The 21,630-nt window shown below is 43.5% G+C and overlaps 1 protein-coding gene across 1 annotated transcript in view; it reads right to left on the reverse strand.

Annotated features, from left to right (window-relative positions):
* Nucleotides 1-21,630, reverse strand: part of LOC117351395 (RNA-binding protein 6-like) — a 109,309-nt gene that overhangs the window by 69,358 nt on the left and 18,321 nt on the right. The window contains exon 6 of the mRNA XM_033926625.1: nucleotides 11,996-12,069. Coding sequence (XP_033782516.1) covers nucleotides 11,996-12,069 — 74 coding nt within the window. The remainder of the gene's footprint in view (nucleotides 1-11,995; nucleotides 12,070-21,630) is intronic.

Consider the following 21,630-nt stretch of genomic DNA (forward strand, 5'->3'; position numbering starts at 1 on the left):
AGCTACAAAGCGGTCTTTGGGATGCTACCAACTTACCTCGCCTCTCAATTCATCCTCAACTGCTCTAATAAGATCTCTCGCAGAATAAATCTCTTTAATTACCCATCTCTGAAATCATGTCACTACAAGAAGTTCCTTGACAGAATGCTATCATTCCAGGCAGCCAAACTGAACACATGGCTCGTAAAACCCATACTCGAGGCCGCTTCATACGCTGAGTTCAGAAAATCACTGAAGACTCGTCTCTTTAACACATACAAATCCCAATTCTAGTCCTATCCGCCCAGTCATCTCTCCCATTCACCAATTTCTCTTGATCTTAGATTAACTCATGCTCTTCCCATTTGTATTTGCATTCCACCCAAATTGTTTTCCCCCGCACCCCTATCTCTGACAGACACCCTTTTGATTCAAACCAACTTGGGTCTCTTCCATTTGTAATTTTGTATCCCTGAAAGTTCTTTTCTCTTCCCATTACATCTCTTACCCTCATTGTATGTATCTTGTTGTAAACATCTCTTACTCTCATTGCATGTATCTTGTTGTAAACCGCTTTGAACTTATGGTATAGCGGTATATAAGAAATAAAATTATTATTATTCTCTTGTTTAGTACCCTTCAGTGGGATTTGTTTTGTATTTGTGGCCTTAGAGGAGTCCCCAGTCCACTGCCTGATCCACAGCATCCTCTGGGCAGACACTGAATAAGGGTTCATAGACTTGACCTGTCACCCTGAATAAGTGCCCAGCTTAGCGAAAACTTTCAATATGTCATAAAATGCATCAGCCATATAATCCACGCTGGAGATGAGAAAATCCAAATCACGCAGCACCACAGTGTCAGGGTCATGGCGCAGTTTGGAGTGGCATGCCCAAGTAATGAAGGACGAGGTTGTCGCTGCCTTGACACCAGCCGCAGCTGAATCAAAAAGAAGTTTAAGGATAATATCCACATGACTGTCTTGAACTTCTTTCAGGACCACTCCTCCGTCAGTACGGAGGGAAGTACGCTTGGTGACCTGAGCCACAGCTGAATCCACCTTCAGAGAAGCAAAGCGCTTGGTAAAACCAACTGCCATGGGATATAGCCTCACCATGGCCCAAGCACATTTCAAGGAACCTTCCGGGTTATCCCACATCTCTGATAGGATGCACGCCACACTGGGGCTATCAGGAAAGAGGCAGTTAGCAGCCTCTGATCACTCATGAGAGAACATACCGCCTGGACCAGCTAATCCGGCTGCAGTTTTAATTGTTGCAGAGACTTCAAAATGAGGTCGTCCAGACGAGCAGGTTTGAAGAACCTGCGCACTGTGGGATCGTCAGCCAGGTCCCAGGACCCACACAAATCCTGATCGTGGAGCTCCGCTAGATTTGCCACATCTGCAGATGCCGCCGAACCTCCCTGTGAAAGGAGAGGGACTGAGAGAGTGTCTGACGCAATCGAAGGCATCGCCCTTTTTCGCTCCAGGGTCCCTGCCGGGGAACAAAGAGACTCGGATCCAGCAGAGGCGAAGACCCCACGTACGGTCCTGACGTTGGTGGGGTGACAACAGGCATGGACTTCTTAACTAAGTATGCCTGATAGAGCATATTCACAAATTTCGGGGGGAAAAAAATCTCCAGCAGCGAGAGCTTCCCTGTGCACCTCAGAATGTTTGGAAGACTTATAAGGCTTTTCTCCAGAGATCCCACCAACATAAGGCTTTTCTATAAGAGATCCCCACCAACATGGATTTACAAAGGGAAGGTCATAGAAACATAGAAGATGACGGCAGAAAAGGGCTACAGCCCATCAAGTCTGCCCACTCTGCTTACCCACCCCCTGTCTATGCCCTAATGACCCAATTTCCTTATCTTGACCCTCGTAGGGATCCCACATGGGTATCCCATTTATTCTTAAAGTCTGGCACGCTGTCTGCCTCGATCACCTGCACTGGAAGCTTGTTCCAATGATCAACCACTCTCTCTGTGAAGAAATACTTTCTGGTGTCGCCATTAAATTTTCCGCCCCTGAGTTTGAGCAGGTGCCCTCTTGTGGCCGAGGGTCCCTTGAGAAAGAAAATATCATCTTCCACTTCGACATGTCCCGTGAGGTACTTAAATGTTTCGATCATGTCCTGCCAATTCAATCTAATCAGCTTCTTTGATTGGGTAACAAGAAAGCTGGATATGGGGGAGTCCCTGGACGTCGTGTACTTGGACTTCAGTAAAGCGTTTGATAGCGTCCCACACTGCAGGTTATTGAGCAAGATGAGTTTGATGGGATTAGGTGAAACATTAACTGCATGGGTTAAGGACTGGCTTGGAGGTAGACTTCAGAGGGTGGTGGTGAACGGTACCCTCTCCGAAATGTCGGAGGTGATCAGTGGAGTGCCACAGGGCTCGGTCTTGGGCACGATCCTATTTAACATCTTCGTAAGAGACTTGGCTGAGGGGCATCGAGGTAAAATTATCTTATTCGCCGATGATACCAAACTATGCAACATAGTAGGCAAAAGCACAGTGCCCGACAGTATGCCGCAGGACTTACTCTTACTGGAACATTGGTCAAAAACTTGGCAACTAAGTTTCAATGCCAAAAAATGTAAGGTCATGCACCTTGGCAGCAGAAATCCATGCAGAACTTACACCCTAAACGGTGAGACCTTAGCAAGGACTGCAACAGAACGAGACTTGGGAGTGATCAATAGTGAAGACATGAAGGCTGCCAATCAAGTGGAGAAAGTTTCATCCAAGGCTAGACAAATCATGGGTTGTATCAGTAGAAGTTTTGTCAGCCGAAAGTCCGAAGTCATAATGCCGTTAAATAGATCCATGGTGAGACCTCGTTTGGAATATTGTGTACAATAGGCCACATTACCAAAAAGATGTGTTGAGAGTTGAGTCGGTTCAGCGAATGGCCACCAGGATGGTCTCAGGACTCAAGGATCTTCCGTATGAGGAACGACTGGGTAAGTTGCAGCTATACTCACTCGAGGAACGCAGAGAGAGGGGAGACATGATTGAAACGTTCAAATATGTCACGGGCCGTATCGAGGTGGACGAAGATATCTTTTCTCTTATAGGACCCATAGCAACAAGAGGGCATCCGTTGAAAATCAGGGGTGGGAAATTTCATGGCGACACCAGGAAGTACTTCTTCACCAAAAGGGTGGTTGATCACTGGAATGATCTTCCACTACAGGTAATTGAGGCCAGCAGCGTGCCATATTTTAAAAAAAAATGGGATAGGCATGTGGGATCGCTTCAAGGGGGAAGTTAGGGGGTAGGTCATTATAGTGGGCAGACTTGATGGGCCGTGGCCCTTTTCTGCCGTCATTTTCTATGTTTCTATACTGAACAGGATCGGCCCCAGCACTGACTCCTGAAGGACTCCACTACTCACCTTTCCCTCCTCCAAGCAAATTTCATTAACCACCACCTTCTGGCGTCTGTCCATCAGCCAGTTTCTTATCCAGTTCACCACTTTGGGTCCTAACTTCAGCCCATCAAGAGCCTTTTATGAGGAACTGTGTCAAAGGTTTTGCTGAAATCTAAGTAAATTACATCTAGCATATGCCCTTGATCCAATTCTCCAGTCGCCCAATCAAAAAATTCAATCAGATTCTTCTGGTATGATTTACCTTTAGTAAAACCATGTTGCCTCGGATCCTGTAACCCATTTGATTCTAGAAATTTCACCATCCTTTCTTTTAGCAACGCTTCCATTATTTTTCCAATAACCAAAGTGTGGTTTACCAGCCTGTAGTTTCCCACTTTATTTCTGCGACCACTTTTGTGAATAGGGACCACATCCACTCTTCTCCAATCCTCAGGAACCACTCCCGTCTTCAAAGGTTTGTTGAACAAATCTTTAATAGGACCCGCCAGAACCTCTCTGAACTCCCTCAATATCCTGGGATGGATCCTGTCCAGTCCCGTCGCTTTGTTCACCTTCAATTTTTCAAGTTGTTCATAAACACTTTCTTCCGTGAACGGCACATCTGCTCCATTCTCGTGTGTAATTTTGCCAGACAATTTCGGTCCTTCTCTAGAATCTTCTTCCGTGAACACAGAACAGAAGTATTTAACATATTTGCTTTTTCCTCATCACTCTCCACTTATCTTTTAGTCTCGCAATTCCATTTTTCTTCTTTCTTTCACTAATATACCTGAAAACATTTTTGTCTCCCTTTAATACATTCATAGCCATTTGCTCTTCTGCTTGCGCTTTCGCCAGACATATCTCTCTCTTGGCTTCTTTCAGTTTCACCTGGTAATCCTTTCTGTACTCCTCTTCTTGGGTATTTTTATATTTCACGAACGCCAGCTCTTTTGCCTTTATTTTCTCCACAACAAGTTTAGAGAACCATTTCAGTTTCTTTTTTCTCTTGTTTTTATTTATTTTTCTCACATAAAGGTCAGTAGTCATTTTTATTACTCCTTTCAGCTTAGACCACTGTTTTTCCATTTCCTTTATGTCGTCCCAATCTAATAGCTCTTGCTTCAGGTACGCTCCCATTTTACTAAAGTCTGTACATTTGAAATCTAGGACTTTGAGTTTTGTGTGGCCACCCTCCAGTTTAGCTGTTATATCAAACCAAACCATTTGATGATCACTATTTCCCTGGTGCGTACCCACTTGAACATTAGAGATACTCTCCCCATTTGTGAGGACCACATCTAGTATCGCTTTTTCCCTCGTGGGTTCCGTCACCATTTGTCTGAGCAGACAGAACATTCCAGTTCACATCCGGCAGGTTGAAATCTCCCAACAGCAGCACCTCCTCTTTCTTTCCAAACTTTTGGATATCCACAATCAGATCTTTATCAATTTGCTGCGATTGAGTCGGAGGTCTGTAGACTACACCCACATAGACAGAAGTTCCATCTTCTCTTTTCAGAGCGATCCATATCGCTTCTTCTTCTCCTCAGGTCCCCTACATTTTAGTCGCTTGGATATCGATCTTTACAGAGATCTACTTCTCCACCTCTTTGACCATCTCTGTCCTTCCTAAATTGATTATATCCTGGTATGTTTGCATCCCATCCATGGGAGTCACTGAACCATGTCTCTGTGATAGCAACGATATCCAGGTCTGCCTCTAACATCATGGCTTGCAGGTCATGAACTTTGTTGCTTAGATTGCAAGAATTTGTGGTCATCGCTTTCCAGCTATCTTTCAGTGGTAAACTTGATTTTCATATAGGTTTATGTTGCACTTCCTCTTACATTGCTAAAAACTGAGTTGCTAATTTTGTTCACATTGCTTTCTGTACTACCATCACATCTTGTCTTTTGCTAGGGGTGGCCTCCACAATCGTATTATCTATAGTTTTAAATAAATAATGAAAAATCCAAGATGACCGCCGCAGGTGCCAATTTTGCCATAAAATAGCCCGGGAAAGGAATAGGAACCCCTAAAAAATGTCGACTTTGGGATATTAGAAGTGGGGAGGAATAGGGAATGCAGGGAAACCACCCAAAAACCCCACTTTAAGACCCTTCCAAATCATTAAAACAGGCCGTCAGTCTGTTACTCACTGTTCCATTGTGCTGAATGGGACAAACTGCAGGCAATGCCGGAACAGCACGTAGGGAGATCTAAAGCTTCAGGAAGCTGGAATTCAAGTCTTCTGACTGCCCCACTGGCCCAACCACCACAGCTGGTGGCCTCCACCACCCTCAAATACGTCACGCAACCACCTGTCAGTGGCACACAGTCTGGCTCCGATCTCAGTCGCACCTCCACTGAACCGCTCAGCCTGTGTTATACCCACTAGTGAACTAGCTCCCGATCCTAGAGCCCCTATCTGACCTGCAGGCTGTCCAAGGGGCTTACTGCACCGCAGGGAACCCCCCAGAAGGCATTCTCCAACAGTCTGCGATCTCCCACCACAGGGAACCTCCACAGCATGAGATCAAACCCGCAAAGGAAATACCGAAAAAATAGTGAAAACTAGCAAAAGAAACATGAGCAGAAGAGATAAGCTCCTACAGGCTGGCTTGTAGGAAAGCAAGACTGGTGTCCAAGGGGCATGTTCCAGGATATGCTAGCAGAGGGAGGAGTTAAGACTTCAATCATTTGAGGCTTCCTACAGTGCCTGGTGGCAAGGGATGCATAAATCTACCAGTCCAGGAATACTGTACAAGAACCTTCTGGGCAATGTATACTATTTGCTTAAGACCACTCTACCTTAACCTAGATGTCAAAATGGAAGGCATTTTCATCCCAAAAAAAGTAGGCATTTGAATCCTGTAATAGCCCTTTACTTCAAGTTGAACTGTAAAACACAGTTAGCCTCTAATTTCAGGGGACTATACACTGACAAAAATGCCAATTCTCTTTTTCCTATTAAAAAAAAGATTCTTCATTATAACTGCAACCCCATCATCCCTCCTCCCAATATTTATAACCATGGGGATAAAGAAAATCTTTAGTTGGACTACCCCAGGGCTTTAAGCAAGTTTGATCAAAGTAACACAGAGCACATATTTCATTCAATTTAGAGTACTTTTCCTCTCTAATTCTAACATCTTTGAATGATTCTCAAGCTACCTTATTGTAGCATCCTGACCTGCTCCCTTAATTAAATCCTTCAACCCGCTACATATCCTCACTAAATTCTCTTTCCCTCCAAGACAAGCCCTGCCATACAACTATACCTCAAATCTAAACCATCCAACAAACTGTACCTCCAATGTTAGAATAAAAATTTCCCAGTATTCTCCCGAAGATCCTCACAAAGGGGAAGGATCTGCCCGTTTGGCGAGACTCCTCAGACGCTGCCATCCTTTAATCCAGGTCAAACACCTCCCAATAATCAGAGATTCCAGTTCAGCCTCTGGAGGCAGATGTTGCTGACACATTGCAAAGAATAGGAACTAGTATTTTTGAGAGAGTTATGATTTTCCCTTTAATCCAGACTTAATTATCTCAATATGTATACTTTGGAAGAAAGGCAGAAGAAGATAGATACAAGAGAGAGATTTAAATACTTCCACAGCATAAATTTACAGAAGATAGACCTCTTTCAATCGAAAGAAAACTCTGACATAGACTGAAGTTAATCTAAAAAAGAAATACTTTCTTTTTCGAAAGGGTAGCAGGTGTGTGGAACTACCTCCCAGTGGAGGTGGTGGAGACAAAGACTGTGTGAATTCAAGAAAGTATGGAACAAGCACAGAGAGTCTCTAAGAGAGAACAAAGGATAGTAGAGATTAGTAAATTGTTTAGACGGGCAGACTGGATATGCTATGTAGTCCTTTTCTCTCTGTTTCTAGTTTTCTTGGAGATCAGACTCCACAGGTGAATACTGGCCTAGTGCCTAAACTTCAGTAAGCCTGGTTCTAAGGGAGAGGTTGTAGAGGCCCAACATTAAAGATAAGTTTTAACAGCAACCTGTGAACTGCTTATATAATTTGCATATATTTGCTTGAGGAGAGAGCTGTTGACCAAAATGCTTCTTTGGATCTGTTTAGGACCTTTTTGAGACTTTGGGGAGTGGTAAGTGGGAGAGAAGCCTGGAAAACTCTTGAAGTCAGACCAAGCGCTCTATATTTCATGGGGGTGTGAATCAGCTCACCCTTACTGAAAAGCACTCTTTGAGGAGAGACTTCTGGCTGATTTCAGCCTCTTAGTTTGAGACTGAACTCTGAGGATATTTTTTTAGAGATCAAACTCCACAGGTGACCGCGAACAGGGCATTGCTTTGGTAGGATTCTTCTGCCCTTTCTTTTTTCTTCCAGGTATAAGTACTTCTGCAACCACATTATGGCTTGGAAACATGGTATAACCAAAGCTGCTGCTCAGGTTACAGCTTTTGTCTCTGTGGAGACAGAAAATGTTATCCAGGCAGAGGGAATGGTTCCATGTGCCAGCTTGAATCCCTCATTAAGGAAGTAAAGGAACGGGGAGAGAAGGTGGCAAGACTAAGAAGCATCCTTGAGAAAGCACAGTTACTTACCGTTTTCCAGGGACAGCAGGCAGCTATTCTCAGATGTGGGTGACGTCATCCACGGAGCTCGGATGCGGACAGCCTCGCAAGCAGACTTGCATGTAGAAACCTTAGAAGTTAGTGCCTTCCCGCCCAGCGTAGGGCGCGTCTCCTCAGTTCAGATAGCTAGCAGAGAAGCCAACCAGGGGAGGCGGGTGGGTTGCGAGACTAGCTGCCTGCTGTTTCAATATCTGTGGATTCGGTTATTCGTGATTTTGGGGGGGGGGGGGAAAGAAAAGAAACACTACATCCCGGACCTTATCTGGTGGTCTAGCAGGCTTTCGGGGCAGGAGCAAATCTGAGGGAAACTGGAAAGAGCACAGGAAATATAAAAAAGAATGTCATCGTGTGGTTCGAAAAGCCAAAAGAGAGTATGAAGAGAGACTAGCCAGGGAAGCACGAAATTTCAAACCGTTCTTTAGATATGTTAAAGGGAAACAGCCGGCTAGGGAGGAGGACGACGGAGACCGGAAGGGAGCGGTGAAGGAAGAGAAAGAGGTCGCAGAAAGACTTAACATGTTCTTTTCGTCTGTATTTACAAGCGAAGACACAACCAACATACCGGAACCCGAACAAATCTTCAATGGAAATCAAGCACAAAAGTTAACATCCATGGAAGTGAGCCTTGATGATGTGCGCAGGCAGATAGAAAAACAAAAAACTGACAAATCCCTGGGTCCGGACGGAATCCATCCAAGGGTTCTGAAGGAACTAAAGGAGGAAATAGCAGAACTACTGCAGCAAATTTGCAACCTATCTCTGAAAACAGGAGTGATCCCGGAGGATTGGAAGATAGCCAACGTTACGCCCATCTTTAAAAAGGGATCAAGAGGGGACCCGGGAAACTACAGACCGGTGAGTCTGACCTCGGTTCCGGGGAAAATGGCGGAAGCATTGATAAAAGAAAACATCAATGAACATTTGGAAAGAAACGAACTTCTGAAAACCAGCCAACATGGTTTCTGCAGGGGAAGATCGTGCCTGACTAACTTACTGCACTTCTTCGAAGGAATTAACAAACAGATGGACAGAGGAGACCCCATAGACATATACCTAGATTTCCAGAAAGCTTTTGACAAGGTGCCTCATGAACGTCTATTCCGGAAACTGAAGAACCATGGGGTGGACGGAGATGTGCATAGATGGATCAGAAACTGGTTAGAGGGTAGGGGTGAAGGGCCACTACTCGGACTGGAGGAAGGACACGAGTGGTGTTCCGCAGGGCTTGGTGCTCGGGCCGCTGCTTTTTAATATATTCATAAATGATCTAGAAACAGGAACGAAGTGTGAGATAATAAAATTTGTGGACGACACAAAACTATTTAGTGGAGCTCAGACAAAGGAAGACTGCGAAGAATTGCAAAGGGACTTGGACAAACTAGGGGAATGGGCGACAAGATGGCAGATGAAGTTCAACGTTGAGAAATGTAAAGTATTACATGTGGGAAGCAGAAACCCGAGGTACAATTATAAAATGGGAGGGATGTTATTGACTGAGAGTACCCAAGAAAGGGACTTGGGGGTAATGGTGGACATGACAATGAAGCCGACAGCACAGTGCGCAGCGGCCGCTAAGAGAGCGAATAGAATGCTAGGTATAATCAAGAAGGGTATTACAACCAGAACGAAAGAAGTTATCCTGCCGCTGTACCGGGCAATGGTGCGTCCGCATCTTGAGTACTGCGTCCAGTATTGGTCACCGTACCTTAAGAAGGATATGGCGTTACTTGAGAGAGTTCAGAGAGCGACACGACTGATTAAGGGGATGGAAAGCCTTTCATATGCTGAAAGATTGGAGAAACTGGGTCTCTTTTCCCTGGAGAAGAAGAGACTTAGAGGGGATATGATAAGAGACTTACAGGATCATGAAGGGTATAGAGAGAGTAGAGAGGGACAGATTCTTCAAAGTTTCAGAAAATAGAAAACAAGAGGGCATTCGGAAAAGTTGAAAGGGGACAGATTCAAAACGAATGCTAGGAAGTTCTTCTTTACCCAACGTGTGGTGGACACCTGGAATGCGCTTCCAGAGGACATAATAGGGCAGAGTACGGTACTGGGGTTTAAGAAAGTATTGGACAAATTCCTGCTGGAAAAGGGGATAGAGGGGTATAGATAAAGGTTTACTGAACAGGTCCTGGACCTGTTGGGCTGCCGCGTGAGCTGACTGCTGGGCGTGATGGACCTCAGGTCTGACCCAGCGGAGGCATTGCTTATGTTCTTATGCTCCTTGCAGATCACTCATATAAAATGGCTGCCGTGAGTTTCGAACTCCCCACAGCCGTTTTGTATGAGTGATCTGCACGGGGCAGGAGCGTAGGAAGATCGCTCCTGCCCCGAAAGCCTACTAGACCACCAGATAAGGTCCGGGATACCAGGGGAAGGCAGGGGGTGGGTCAGAGCCGGCCCAAATGTTATTTGCGAATTTTCAATATTCACGGGCTGACTCTGGCTACTGAGGGAGAAGTCTACTAATGTGGTGTAAGCAAGCATTAGTCAAGTCTCTTTCAACTGAAAGGAAGCTCTGGAATGAGAAGGCACAGGATGAAGTTAAGAGGTGATAGGCTCAGGAGTAATCTAAGGAAATATTTTTTTACAGAAAGGGTGGTAGATGCGTGGAACAGTCTCCCAGAAGAAGTGATGGAGAAAGAGTGATTGAATGCAAGAAGTAATGGGATAGGCACGTGGGATCTCTTGGAGAGAGGAGATAATGGTTACTGCGGATGGGCAGATTGGACGGGCCATTTTCTTGAGCAGATATCATCACACTTGTCAAAAGTTGTTACTAAAAGACTCTCTAGTGCAATTATCGTATTTATTTGCCAGTGTCTTGAGACACATAACACATGAAAATGACAGGTAACATTAACTATAAGTAAATGACCCATTTGGGATATAATTTTTAAATCAAGGCAATACATTCAACCGACAGATTTGGAAATCCTATAGCTGCCAATCAGACATCACTAGCTTTCTGCTCTGCCACTAAGGAAAACACAGTAAATGATGAAAAAGCACCCCAAAAAAAAGGAAAGCTGACTAAGGTCACAGAAAAGATGTAACTTGAGATGGCCTGCACGATAATCTGAATTTCAGAGTAAAATAAATGCATCCACTGAGGTCCAGAACAAAAGAACGGCAGCAGGGCATGAGACCCCATGCATATCAACTCTTCTATTGCCTCGGAAGGAATGCATCAGCAACGGACGATGCTACCCACTTGTGCAACCGATTCATCTTCCTTAAGAGTTGAAAAAGGAAATGCTGCTACTGTTTTAGTGGAGGCAATATTCATGATCCCCACATCGCTCCACAGTCCTGGGAACACTACTCAGTTTTCAAATTTAAAACATGTAAATTTTACCGTGAAAAACATCCAACTAGAAAGATATATTGAAAATACAAAAGTGCACACACATTGTTGCAATCTCTGAACTTTGCACCCTTCCCCCCGAAACACCAAAGTTTTGAGTGCTGTGAAACCAGACATATACAAAGTGGGCAATTTCTAGACAACCAATTTGCACAAGCAATCTTTGTTTTAAAACCAGTTTGAAAATGAACTTCATGAGGGTGTAATGTAGACCTGTAACAGAACACCCCGAAGTGTGTATTATCAAATTGATCTGGATAAAGTTATTAACAATCTCTTGCCAAAATATAGAAGGCTAGAATTCTAGTCTCACTGATCACATGTACTTGCTGCTTCCTTAGAACGCATGAAATGCCAGTATAATGACCCCTACTTCACTTAACACCAGGACAAATCATTCCATATGCACCAAACACAGAAAACTGTTCCCTGTTTCCAACTAGCTCCAGATACTCCACTAACACCACCAACAAGTTTCCGCACGTCCTGCTGGGAAATACAACTGCTGGATAATTGTGGCCTTCAGACAAATTTTATTTTGGTACCACTGGCTGTGAAAAAACAGTGTGGATTCTTTCCCTCCCCTCTTCCTTCAAAATAAAAATCACAACCCTTGCAGCAGCATTTGACCGAAGTATAAAGCAACCTGGTTGGCTTCCATGCATCCGATGGCCTCTTCCAAAAGGGAAAACTCCACGCAGACGGAGCCATGGCTGTAACCTGGGGACAGCATTTAAATACAGATGGGAGTTGTGTTAGTACCATATTTATAATACAGAAATTCACATTCTATCCCCCATAAGTCCCCACTCTGGTCATGAATGAAACAAGATCCCTTGCAATGCTTCAGAGAACTCACCTTGCAAATATCTGTCCTCTGAGAATTGCCATGCTAATACGAGTATCATCAGTGACTTTATTAAGAACATCACACACTGACTGGATCCAACTGGGGATGATTCATCGCATAGAGCAAGGATCCATTAAGTCCCAACACGCTACTGTTGTCATTAGTGATACTCGCACTGCTGAGAAAGTCTCACCTTTTACCTGAGAGGTTCACAGTGCCTTTTGCTGCCACACGCAGCTGCTTTCCGAAACACTTTGCCATCCTGCCTCCAGTGTTTTACTGTTTTGCAAATGCAATATTTACCAAGGAAAAAACCACACTTGCAACAACCTGTGACCTGCCAGAAATTAGTTAAAGCTAAAACATCAACATTTCAAAGCTAGTGTGCCTTCCATGAAAGCAGTTTTAATTGCTTTCTGAAGGCTGGTTGTATAAAAAAGAGTTTTGTGTCTCACCCAAATAAGTATAGTAATGATTATTTTTATACTGGGATTGAATGTTCATATAATGTATCCAACATGCAATAGGAACAGTTCCACCATAAAAAAATCAGAAAGAATCAGCTGGTTAAGGGCTCTTGAGTATCTAAAATTAAACAAGCACCTTGATAAACTTAAAGAAACAAAAAGATGATTTTAAATCTCACTTCATTGTTCATGAGCTGCAGACTACGGGGCTAATAATCGAAACAGAAATACGTCCAAAATCGGCACTTGGACGATAAAAAAAACAGGTCATCCAAGTGCCGATAATCAAAACGGGGTTTTAGAGGTATTCAGAGACTTTTTAGGGTGTTTTTGAAGGAGTGGTTAAGGCGGGAGATGGTCCGACCTCGACTTAGTCGTACTGCAGGGATAATCGAGAGTTTTGCGAGACGAACTAAAAACAAGTCCAAGTGTCCAGAAGGTATCCAAAGTCACCAGATAACCACTGCAGACACATAGTAAAGACCCCCACACACTCCTCCAGTGATCACTGCCTTCCCTCCCCCCCAGCCATAAAAATCAGAATAAAAATGTATATACCTGCCTCTAGATCAGCATCTGGCATAGGAAAGCCTAGTAGAGCTGCAAAGAGGTGGCTTAAGTAGTGTAAGAGGTGGGCTAGCGAACCACAGCGAGGAAGACCCAGGCCCATAAGCCACTCTAATCACTGCATTCATGGTGGATAATGTGAGTCCACCAAAAAAATCCAAACCCCTACTCTACTGCCATATAGGTGGTACCTGCAGCCATAAGGACTATTGCGGTTGTAGACAGATGAGTATAGTAGGTTTGGGGGCTCACCATGACCTGCAAGGGAGTTGTGGTGACATGTTTATGTGGCACCCTTTTTGTGAAGCTCACAGCAGTGCCCTGTAAGGTGCCCCACTACTCTTTTGCCATGTATGGTTGGCCCATCCATCACTTTGCTGGCCCCTCCCACATCCAAAAGGTCTTGTTCTAGGCATTTGAGACGGATGATTTTTTGGACAAGAATGTAGTATAAAAATAGACGTACTAGTGGTCTGGACGATCAAACGGACGGACGTAGAAGTAGACGACTTTCAGGAAAAAAAAATTTCTGGACATATTTTTTCAAGAATGGACTTTGGACACTGCCGACTAGCCCCCTAGGCCCAAAATGGACTTAGGCGTTTGTTTCGATTATGCCCCTTTATGTATTTCACCTAAATAACATGCACTGTTAAGCTTCTACAGAAGTCTTGAAGAGTTTTACTGCCTTCTTCCATGTCCTAGAAATTTCTTTTTTTTTTTCCAAGATCCAGCATTATGTCACTTGTATACAAAGTAAGGAATTCTCAACCCTCCCTGTCAAGAGCCAGGCAGAAAAGGGCAAAGTCATGTGAAAGTCTTGTCTTTCATGTGAAATTGGGCCAAGCATGTACAAACTACTATTCCAAAACCTTGTGAACAGAATCAGGACAGCAGGGAATCAGACAGCGCTTAGGTTAACTCCTCCTCTTTAACCCTACGAATAGTAAGGAAAGACAAGGCAAGAAAATCCTCATGTTATCCTTCTAGTGCTGGACAATAAAACACTTACCGTAACAGGTGTTATCTAGGGACAGCAGGCAGATATTCTCACATGTGGGCAACGTCATCCACGGAGCCCCGGTACGGAAGGTCCCAAGTGCATCGTCACTTTAAGAACTTCAGAAAGTTTGCCACTGACCGCACTGTGCATGCGCGAGAGTCTTCCCGTCTGACATAGGTGCGCAGCTCCTCAATTCAGTAAGCCAGCTAAGAAGTCAACCAGGGGAGGCGGGTGGGTTGCAAGAATATCTGCCTGCTGTCCCTGGGTAACACCTGTTATGGTAAGTAACTGTGCTTTATCCCTGGACAAGCAGGCAGCCTATTCTCACATATGGGTGACCTCCAAGCTAACCAGAATGGGATGGTGGGAGAGTTGGCCTTTTAGGAAAATAAATTTTGTAATACTGTTTGACCGAAATGCCCATCCCATCTGGAAAAGATTGCAGATAGTAATGTGAGGTGAAAGAATGAACCGAGGACCAGGTAGAAGCTTTGCAGATTTCATCAATAGAAGTAGAGTGAAAAAACTACTGAAGCTGCCATAGCTCGAACTTTATGGACTATGACCTGACTCTCCAATTGCAGCCTAGTCTGAGCATAACAGAACGAGATGCATGCAGCCAACCAGTTGGATATCGTTCTCTTGGAAACATGATGCCCCAACTCGTTAGGATCAAAAGAGACAAAAAGCTGGGGAGACAATTTAGTTCTTTGCAAATAGTAGGCCAATGCTCGTTTGTAGTCCAGAGTATGAAGAGCTGTTTCTATAGGATGAGAATGAGGCTTTTGAAAAAAATACTGGAAGCACAATCAATTGATTGAGATGAAATACAGTAACAACCTTTCATAAAAACTTTGGATGAGTACGAAGCACAACCTTGTCATAATGAAATACTGTGAATGGTGGGTCCGCCACCAACTCTTGAAGTTCACTCACCCTTCTGGCAGAAGTGAGAGAAATGAGTAAGACGACTTTCCAAGTAAGGTATTTCAGATGAGCCGTAAACATTTGTTCAAATGGAGGCTTCATCAACTTAGCGAGAGCCACATTAAGATCCCGGAGGATCGGAAGATAGCTAATGTTACATCCATCTTTAAAAAAAGGATCGAGAGGTGACCTGCGGATCTACAGACCGGTAAGTTTGACTTCAGTTCCGGGGAAGATGGCGGAAGCGCTGATAAAAGACAGCATCGATGAGCATCTAGAAAGGAATAAACTGATGAAAACAAATTCTGCAAGGGAAGATCGTGCCTAACGAACTTATTGCACTTCTTCGAAGGAATTAACAAACAAATGGACAAAGGGGACCCCATAGACATCATATACTTGGATTTTCAAAAAGCCTTTGACAAGATACCACATGAACGCCTACTACGGAAACTGAAGAACCATGGCGTGGAAGGAGACGTACGTAGATGGATCAAAAATTGGTTGGCGGAAAGAAAGCAAAGGGTAGGAGTGAAGGACCACTACTTGGACTGGAGGAGGATCACGAGTGGAGTTCCGCAGGGTTCGGTGCTCGGACCGCTGCTGTTCAATATATTTATAAATGATCTAGGAACAGGGACAAAGTGCAAAGTTATAAAATTCGCAGACAACACCAAACTATTTAGTGGAGTTAGGACTAAAGAGGACTGTGAAGATTTACAAAGGTACCTGAACAAACTGGGAGAGTGGGCGAATAAATGGCAGATGAACTTTAATGTAAAGAAATGTAAAGTCTTGCATGTAGGAAACAGAAACCCGATGTACAGCTGGGAGGGCTGGTAATGGGTGAAAGTAGCCTAGAGAAGGACTTAGGGGTATTGGAGGACAAAACAATGAAGCTGTTGGCACAGTGCGCAGCAGCTTCTAAGAAGGCAAACAGAATGCTAGGTATTATCAAGAAAGGTATTACAACCAGAACGAAGGAAGTTATCCTGCTGTTGTATCGGGCGATGGTGCGTTCACATCTGGAGTACTGTGTCCAATATTGGTTGCTGTACCTTAAGAAGGATACTCGAGAGGGTACAGAAAAGAGCAACGAGATTGATAAAAAGTATGGAAAACCTTTCATATGCTGAAAGATTAGAGAAACTGGGGCTCTTTTCCCTAGAGAAGCGGAGGCTTAGAGGGGACATGATAGAGACTTAAAAGATCATGAAGAGCATAGAGAAAGTGGAGAAGGACAGATTCTTCAAACTTTCGAATACAACAAGAACGAGGGCATTCGGAAAAATTAAGAGGGGACAGATTCAGAACCAATGCTAGGAAGTTCTTCACCCAAAGGGTGGTGGACACCTGGAATGCGCTTCCAGAGGGTGTGATAGGTCAGAGTACGGTATTGGGGTTCAAGAAGTGATTAGATGATTTCCTTAAGGGGATAGAGGGGTATAGATAGAGGACCTGGACCTGATGGGCCGCCGCGCGAGCGGACTGCTGAGCATGATGGACCTCTGGTCTGACCCAGAAGAGGCACTGCTTATGTTCTTATGATAACACTGGAGGTGGTTTGACATTGAAAAGTCCTTTCATGAACTTGGAAATGAGAGGATGGGCAGCGAGAGGCTTACCATCCACTGACTGATGAAAGGCTGTGATTGCACTGAGATGAACTCTAATAAATGTAGATTTGAGTCCAGAATCAGACAAATAGAGAAGATCCAAGATTCGAGAAACTGAGATGGATTTCAGTTCATGATTAAGACGACACCACGAAGAGAACCTTATCCACTTAGAAACATGATGGCAGATAAAGGTCAAATGGCCCATCTAGTCTGCCCATCCGCAGTAACCATTATCTCTTTCTCTCTCCAAGAGATCCCACATGCCTATCCTAGGCCCTTTTGAATTCAGACAGTCTCTGTCTCTACCACCTCTTCCAGGAGACTGTTCCATGCATCTACCACCCTTTCTGTAAAAAAGTATTTCCTTAGATTACTCCGGAACCTATCCCTCTAAACTTCTTCCTATGCCCTCTCATTGCATTTTCCTTTCAAATGAGAGACACTTGACTCATGCGCATTTAAATTACGTAGGTATTTAAATGTCTCTATCATATCTCCCATCTCTTGCCTTTCCTCCAATGATTTTTAAGTCTGTCCCCATATGCCTTATGATGAAGACCATATGCCATTTTAGTAGCCTTCCTCTGGACCAACTCCCATCCTTTTTATAGCTTTTTGAAGGTGCGGCCTCCAGAATTGTACACAATATTCTAAATGAGGTCTCACCAAAGTATTATACAGGGCATCAATACCTCCTTCTTCCTACTGGCCATATCTCTCCCTATGCAACCTAGCATCCTTCTAGCTTTTGCAGTCACTTTTTCAACCTGTTTGGCCACCTTAAGATCATCACATGCAATTACACCAACGTCCTGCTCTTCTAGTTCTTCACCCCCTAAACCAGTGGTCTCAAACTCGCGGCCCGCCAGATACTATTTTGAGGCCATCAATATGTTTATTGTAATCACAAAAGTAAAATAGAACAATATCTTGATCATATGTCCCTTTAGCTATAATTACAATATTATTATTAAGACTTAGCCAAAAGGAAAGATTTATAAACTATAAAGAGTTTTACTTCTTGCAGAATTGTCATTTCTTTAATAAGACATTAACTATTTTTTTCTGAAGCCCTCCAAGTACCTACAAATCCAAAATATGGCCCTACAAAGGGTTGAGACCACTGCCCTAAACTGTACTGTTCCCTCGGGTTTTTGCAGCCCAAATTCATGACCTTGCATTTCTTAAAATTAAATGTCAGCTGCCAAATTTCAAACCATTCTTCAAGCTTTGCCAGGTCTTTCTTCATGTTATTCATACCATCTGGCGTGTCTACTCTATTGCAGATTTTGGTATCATCCACAGAGAGGCAAATCTTACCCGACAATCCTTCAGCAATATCGTTTATAAAAAAGTTAAAAAGTACAGGTCCAAGAACAGAACCTTGAGGCACACCACTGGTAACATCCCTTTCCCCAGAGCGATGTCCATTGATCACTACCGTCTGTCGCCTTCCAGTTAACCAGTTCTTGACCCAGCCCGTCACTTTGGGACCCATCCCGAGGGCACTCGGTTTATTTATTAGACGTCGGTGTGGAACACTGTCAAAGGCTTTGCTAAAATCTAAATACACCACATCTAGCGCACATCCTCTATTCATTTCTCTAGTCACCTAGTCAAAGAAACTGATCAGATTTGTCTGACAAGACCTACCGCTAATGAATCCATGTTGCCTCCGGTCCTGTAATCCACAGGATTCCAGAAACTTCACCATTCTCTGTTTTAAAAGCGTTTCCATGAATTTGCTTACCACAGAAGTCAGACTTACTGGCCTGTAATTCCCTACTTCCACTTTTGTGGAGAGGGACCACATCCGCCCTTCTCCAGTCCTCTGGTACCACTCACGACTCTAGAGACTCATTGAAAAGATCAGTCAGCGGAGCCACCAGAACTTCCCTAAGTTCCTTCAGCACCCTCAGATGTACACCATCCGGCCCCATCGCTTTGTCTACCTTTATTTTAGCTAATTCCTCACGAACACAACCCTCTGAAAATCGATCAGGGTCTGTTACTTCTCCATCCCTATTCACATTTGTCTTCTGCGGTCCTGACGCTTCAGCCGTGAACACAGAACAGAAATATCTGTTAAGCAATTCGGCCTTTTCTTTATCAGCTTCTACATATTCCTCCCCTTCACCTTTGATTCTCACAATGCACTTCTTTGTATTCGTATCAGTAATATATGTAAAAAAATGTTGACTCCCCATTTTATCATTCCAGCTATTTTCTTCCATTTGCTTTCTTGACTTCAAGACCAGCCTCTCAACTTTTCCAGATATTTTTGCCTGACTTCATCTTTCTGTGATCTTTTGTAGTTTATGAAAGCTAACCTCTTATTCGTTACCTTCTCAGCTACTACTTTTGAGAACCAAAGAGGCCTTCTTTTCCTCTTGTTTTTACTTGCCTCACAAAAAAGTTTGTCGCCCATACAATCGCTCCTTTATTCCTCATTTGATAATCTGTTTATCAAATATTACCTAAGCAGCTTATAATGGAGAGATAACTTAAAAAAAATAAAGCACACTAAATAATGCTATAGTAAATAAAGTTTATAAAGGGGGATATGTTAAAAAAGGACATACTTAAACAGAGGGAAGGGGAAATCAGCACATATGGGATACAGATCGTGCAGGATTGACCAGTAGCAGCCTTAGCTGGTTTTATACATTCAGTTTCTAATTAGAGATCCTGTGTGTTTATCCCATGCCGTTTTCATCTCCACCACCTCCCTCGGGAGGTCATTCCAGGCACCAAGCACTCTCTCCGTGAAAAAGGATTTCCTAAGTCTGCCACACCACTACCTCAATTCGGGCCCTCTTGTTTTACCATTTTCCTTTCTCTGGAAAAGATTTGTTTCTATATTAATACCTTTCAAGTATTTAAACTTCTGTATCCCCTTTCCCGCCTCCTCCTCTCCTTAGGTCTTCCAATCTCTTCTTGTACGTCTTTTAGTGCAAGCCCCATACCATGTTTTGTCGCTTTTCTTCTTTTTACATCCTTAGTTTGATATGGCCTCCAAAACTGAACATAGTACTCCAGGAGGGGCATAAACACCTCCTTTTATTTGCTGGTTATGCCTCTTTCTATACAGCCCACACTATCACCTCAAGATCCCTTCTCCTCATCTGTACATATCAGCCACTCACCTTTCAGCACATACAGTAACTTTGCATTTCTACTCCCCAAGTGCATCACTCTGCACTACATGTTGAAATTTAGTTGCCAAACATTAGACCATTCTTCTAACTTTTGCAGATCCTTTTTCACGTTTTCCACTCTCTGGGGTGTCCACTCTGTTACAAATCTTGGTATTATCTGAAAAAAGTCAAACTTTACTTTCTAACCCTTCAGCAATGTTGCTCACAAATATATTGAACAGCCTCAGATGCAATTGCCACTGATCCTTATGGCACTCCACTACTCGCCTTTCCTTCTTCCGAGTTCCATTAACCACCACCCTCTGGCTTCTGCTGGGCATGATGGACCTCTGGTCTGACCCAGCAGAGGCAATGCTTATGTTCTTATGCTCTTTTCTGGTGGTGCTGTAAGGTTGCGTATGAGGCAAAATAATTTCTTGTTGTCAAGGGTTTTATTTTCTCTCTCTTGGGCACAACAGCTTTTCTGCCATTGTCTTTCCAGTCTTCAGCAGGTTTGCTTTTTCTTTTTCAGTGTGCCATTCTACGTTGTGGGCCAAGAGTCTAGGTTGCTTACGAGTGATTTGTTCCAATCTGACACCATTGCATTGGCTGAGTCAGTTGTGACAGTTGTGCAGGGTTCATTCTGCCTCTTACCTGTTTATTAAATTAGGAGGAGGTGTTGATTGTGTCTGATGAAGAGTGGAGACGTAGGCTGAATGAAAGGAGATAATGGTCTGACCAGTTAGTATCAGTGAGAAGATGGGGTTGCGGAGGATATGGCCTTTTTCGTGTGCTGGACCGGATGTTTTGAGATAGAGCAAAGGATTGTGAGGGTGAGTGTTTTTGTGTCAACTGTGACCCATCTATTCCTGGGTTGCTTTAATCTTTGAGGCAATAGTGGTAAATTGGTATGATTTTGTGGAGTAATGGAAGCTGTTTTAATTGTATCCAATACAAGCAAGCTGAAGGCAGATGGGGCAAGCCTTAAGCCTTCAGATATTGTGCCTTGGAAGTAAAGCACCACAATGAATAAAAGTCATCTTGACTGGGTGGAATGAGGATTGATTGAGGAGTATTCTTGATTTTGAGTTGTCTATGTAGGTGTAGGAGGGATTATAAATTGTGAGTCAGTCAAATTCCCCATCAAACAACACTGGAAGAAGGGCAAGCCCTCACACAACACAAGCAAATTCTGCTGGAATCTAAGTTTTTCCCCTTTACAGTCAAATATCCCCAATTAATAGACAAGTTTCCGCACAATACACCATCTTGAAGACTAAATCTGCGATCTAGGTCTGGCAGTTGAAAATAAACCTTACAGAGCTAGTCTACAACTCAAGAAAGTTTAAACAAAAGAACAGCATGAAACACTAGAATCGGTTTAAAAAGGCTACCCCAGAGAGGGGGAGAGAGAGCAATACAACATAGTACAGTTCAACTAAGTAATTCAAGTTTAGAGAATAGTTATCAGGCAGCAAAACCTATAACCAGACAGTTTCAAATTCAGAATCAGATCAAAGAGCACTTCTCAGTGTTGTGGTTCAGGTCTTTTGTTTTCCAATTCCTTAGAATTGTGAAACAAGAAGTATAATTGAACTCTGGCATCTCTTCTCCCTCCGTATTCGCTGTGATAGGGGATTAACAGAACCGCAAATAACTTTTTCATATGTTATTCGCTGTTTTCTATTAAAAATCATCACGAATACGGTGA

This window comes from Geotrypetes seraphini, chromosome 17, assembly GCF_902459505.1.
Source record: "Geotrypetes seraphini chromosome 17, aGeoSer1.1, whole genome shotgun sequence".
Lineage (NCBI taxonomy): Eukaryota > Metazoa > Chordata > Amphibia > Gymnophiona > Dermophiidae > Geotrypetes > Geotrypetes seraphini.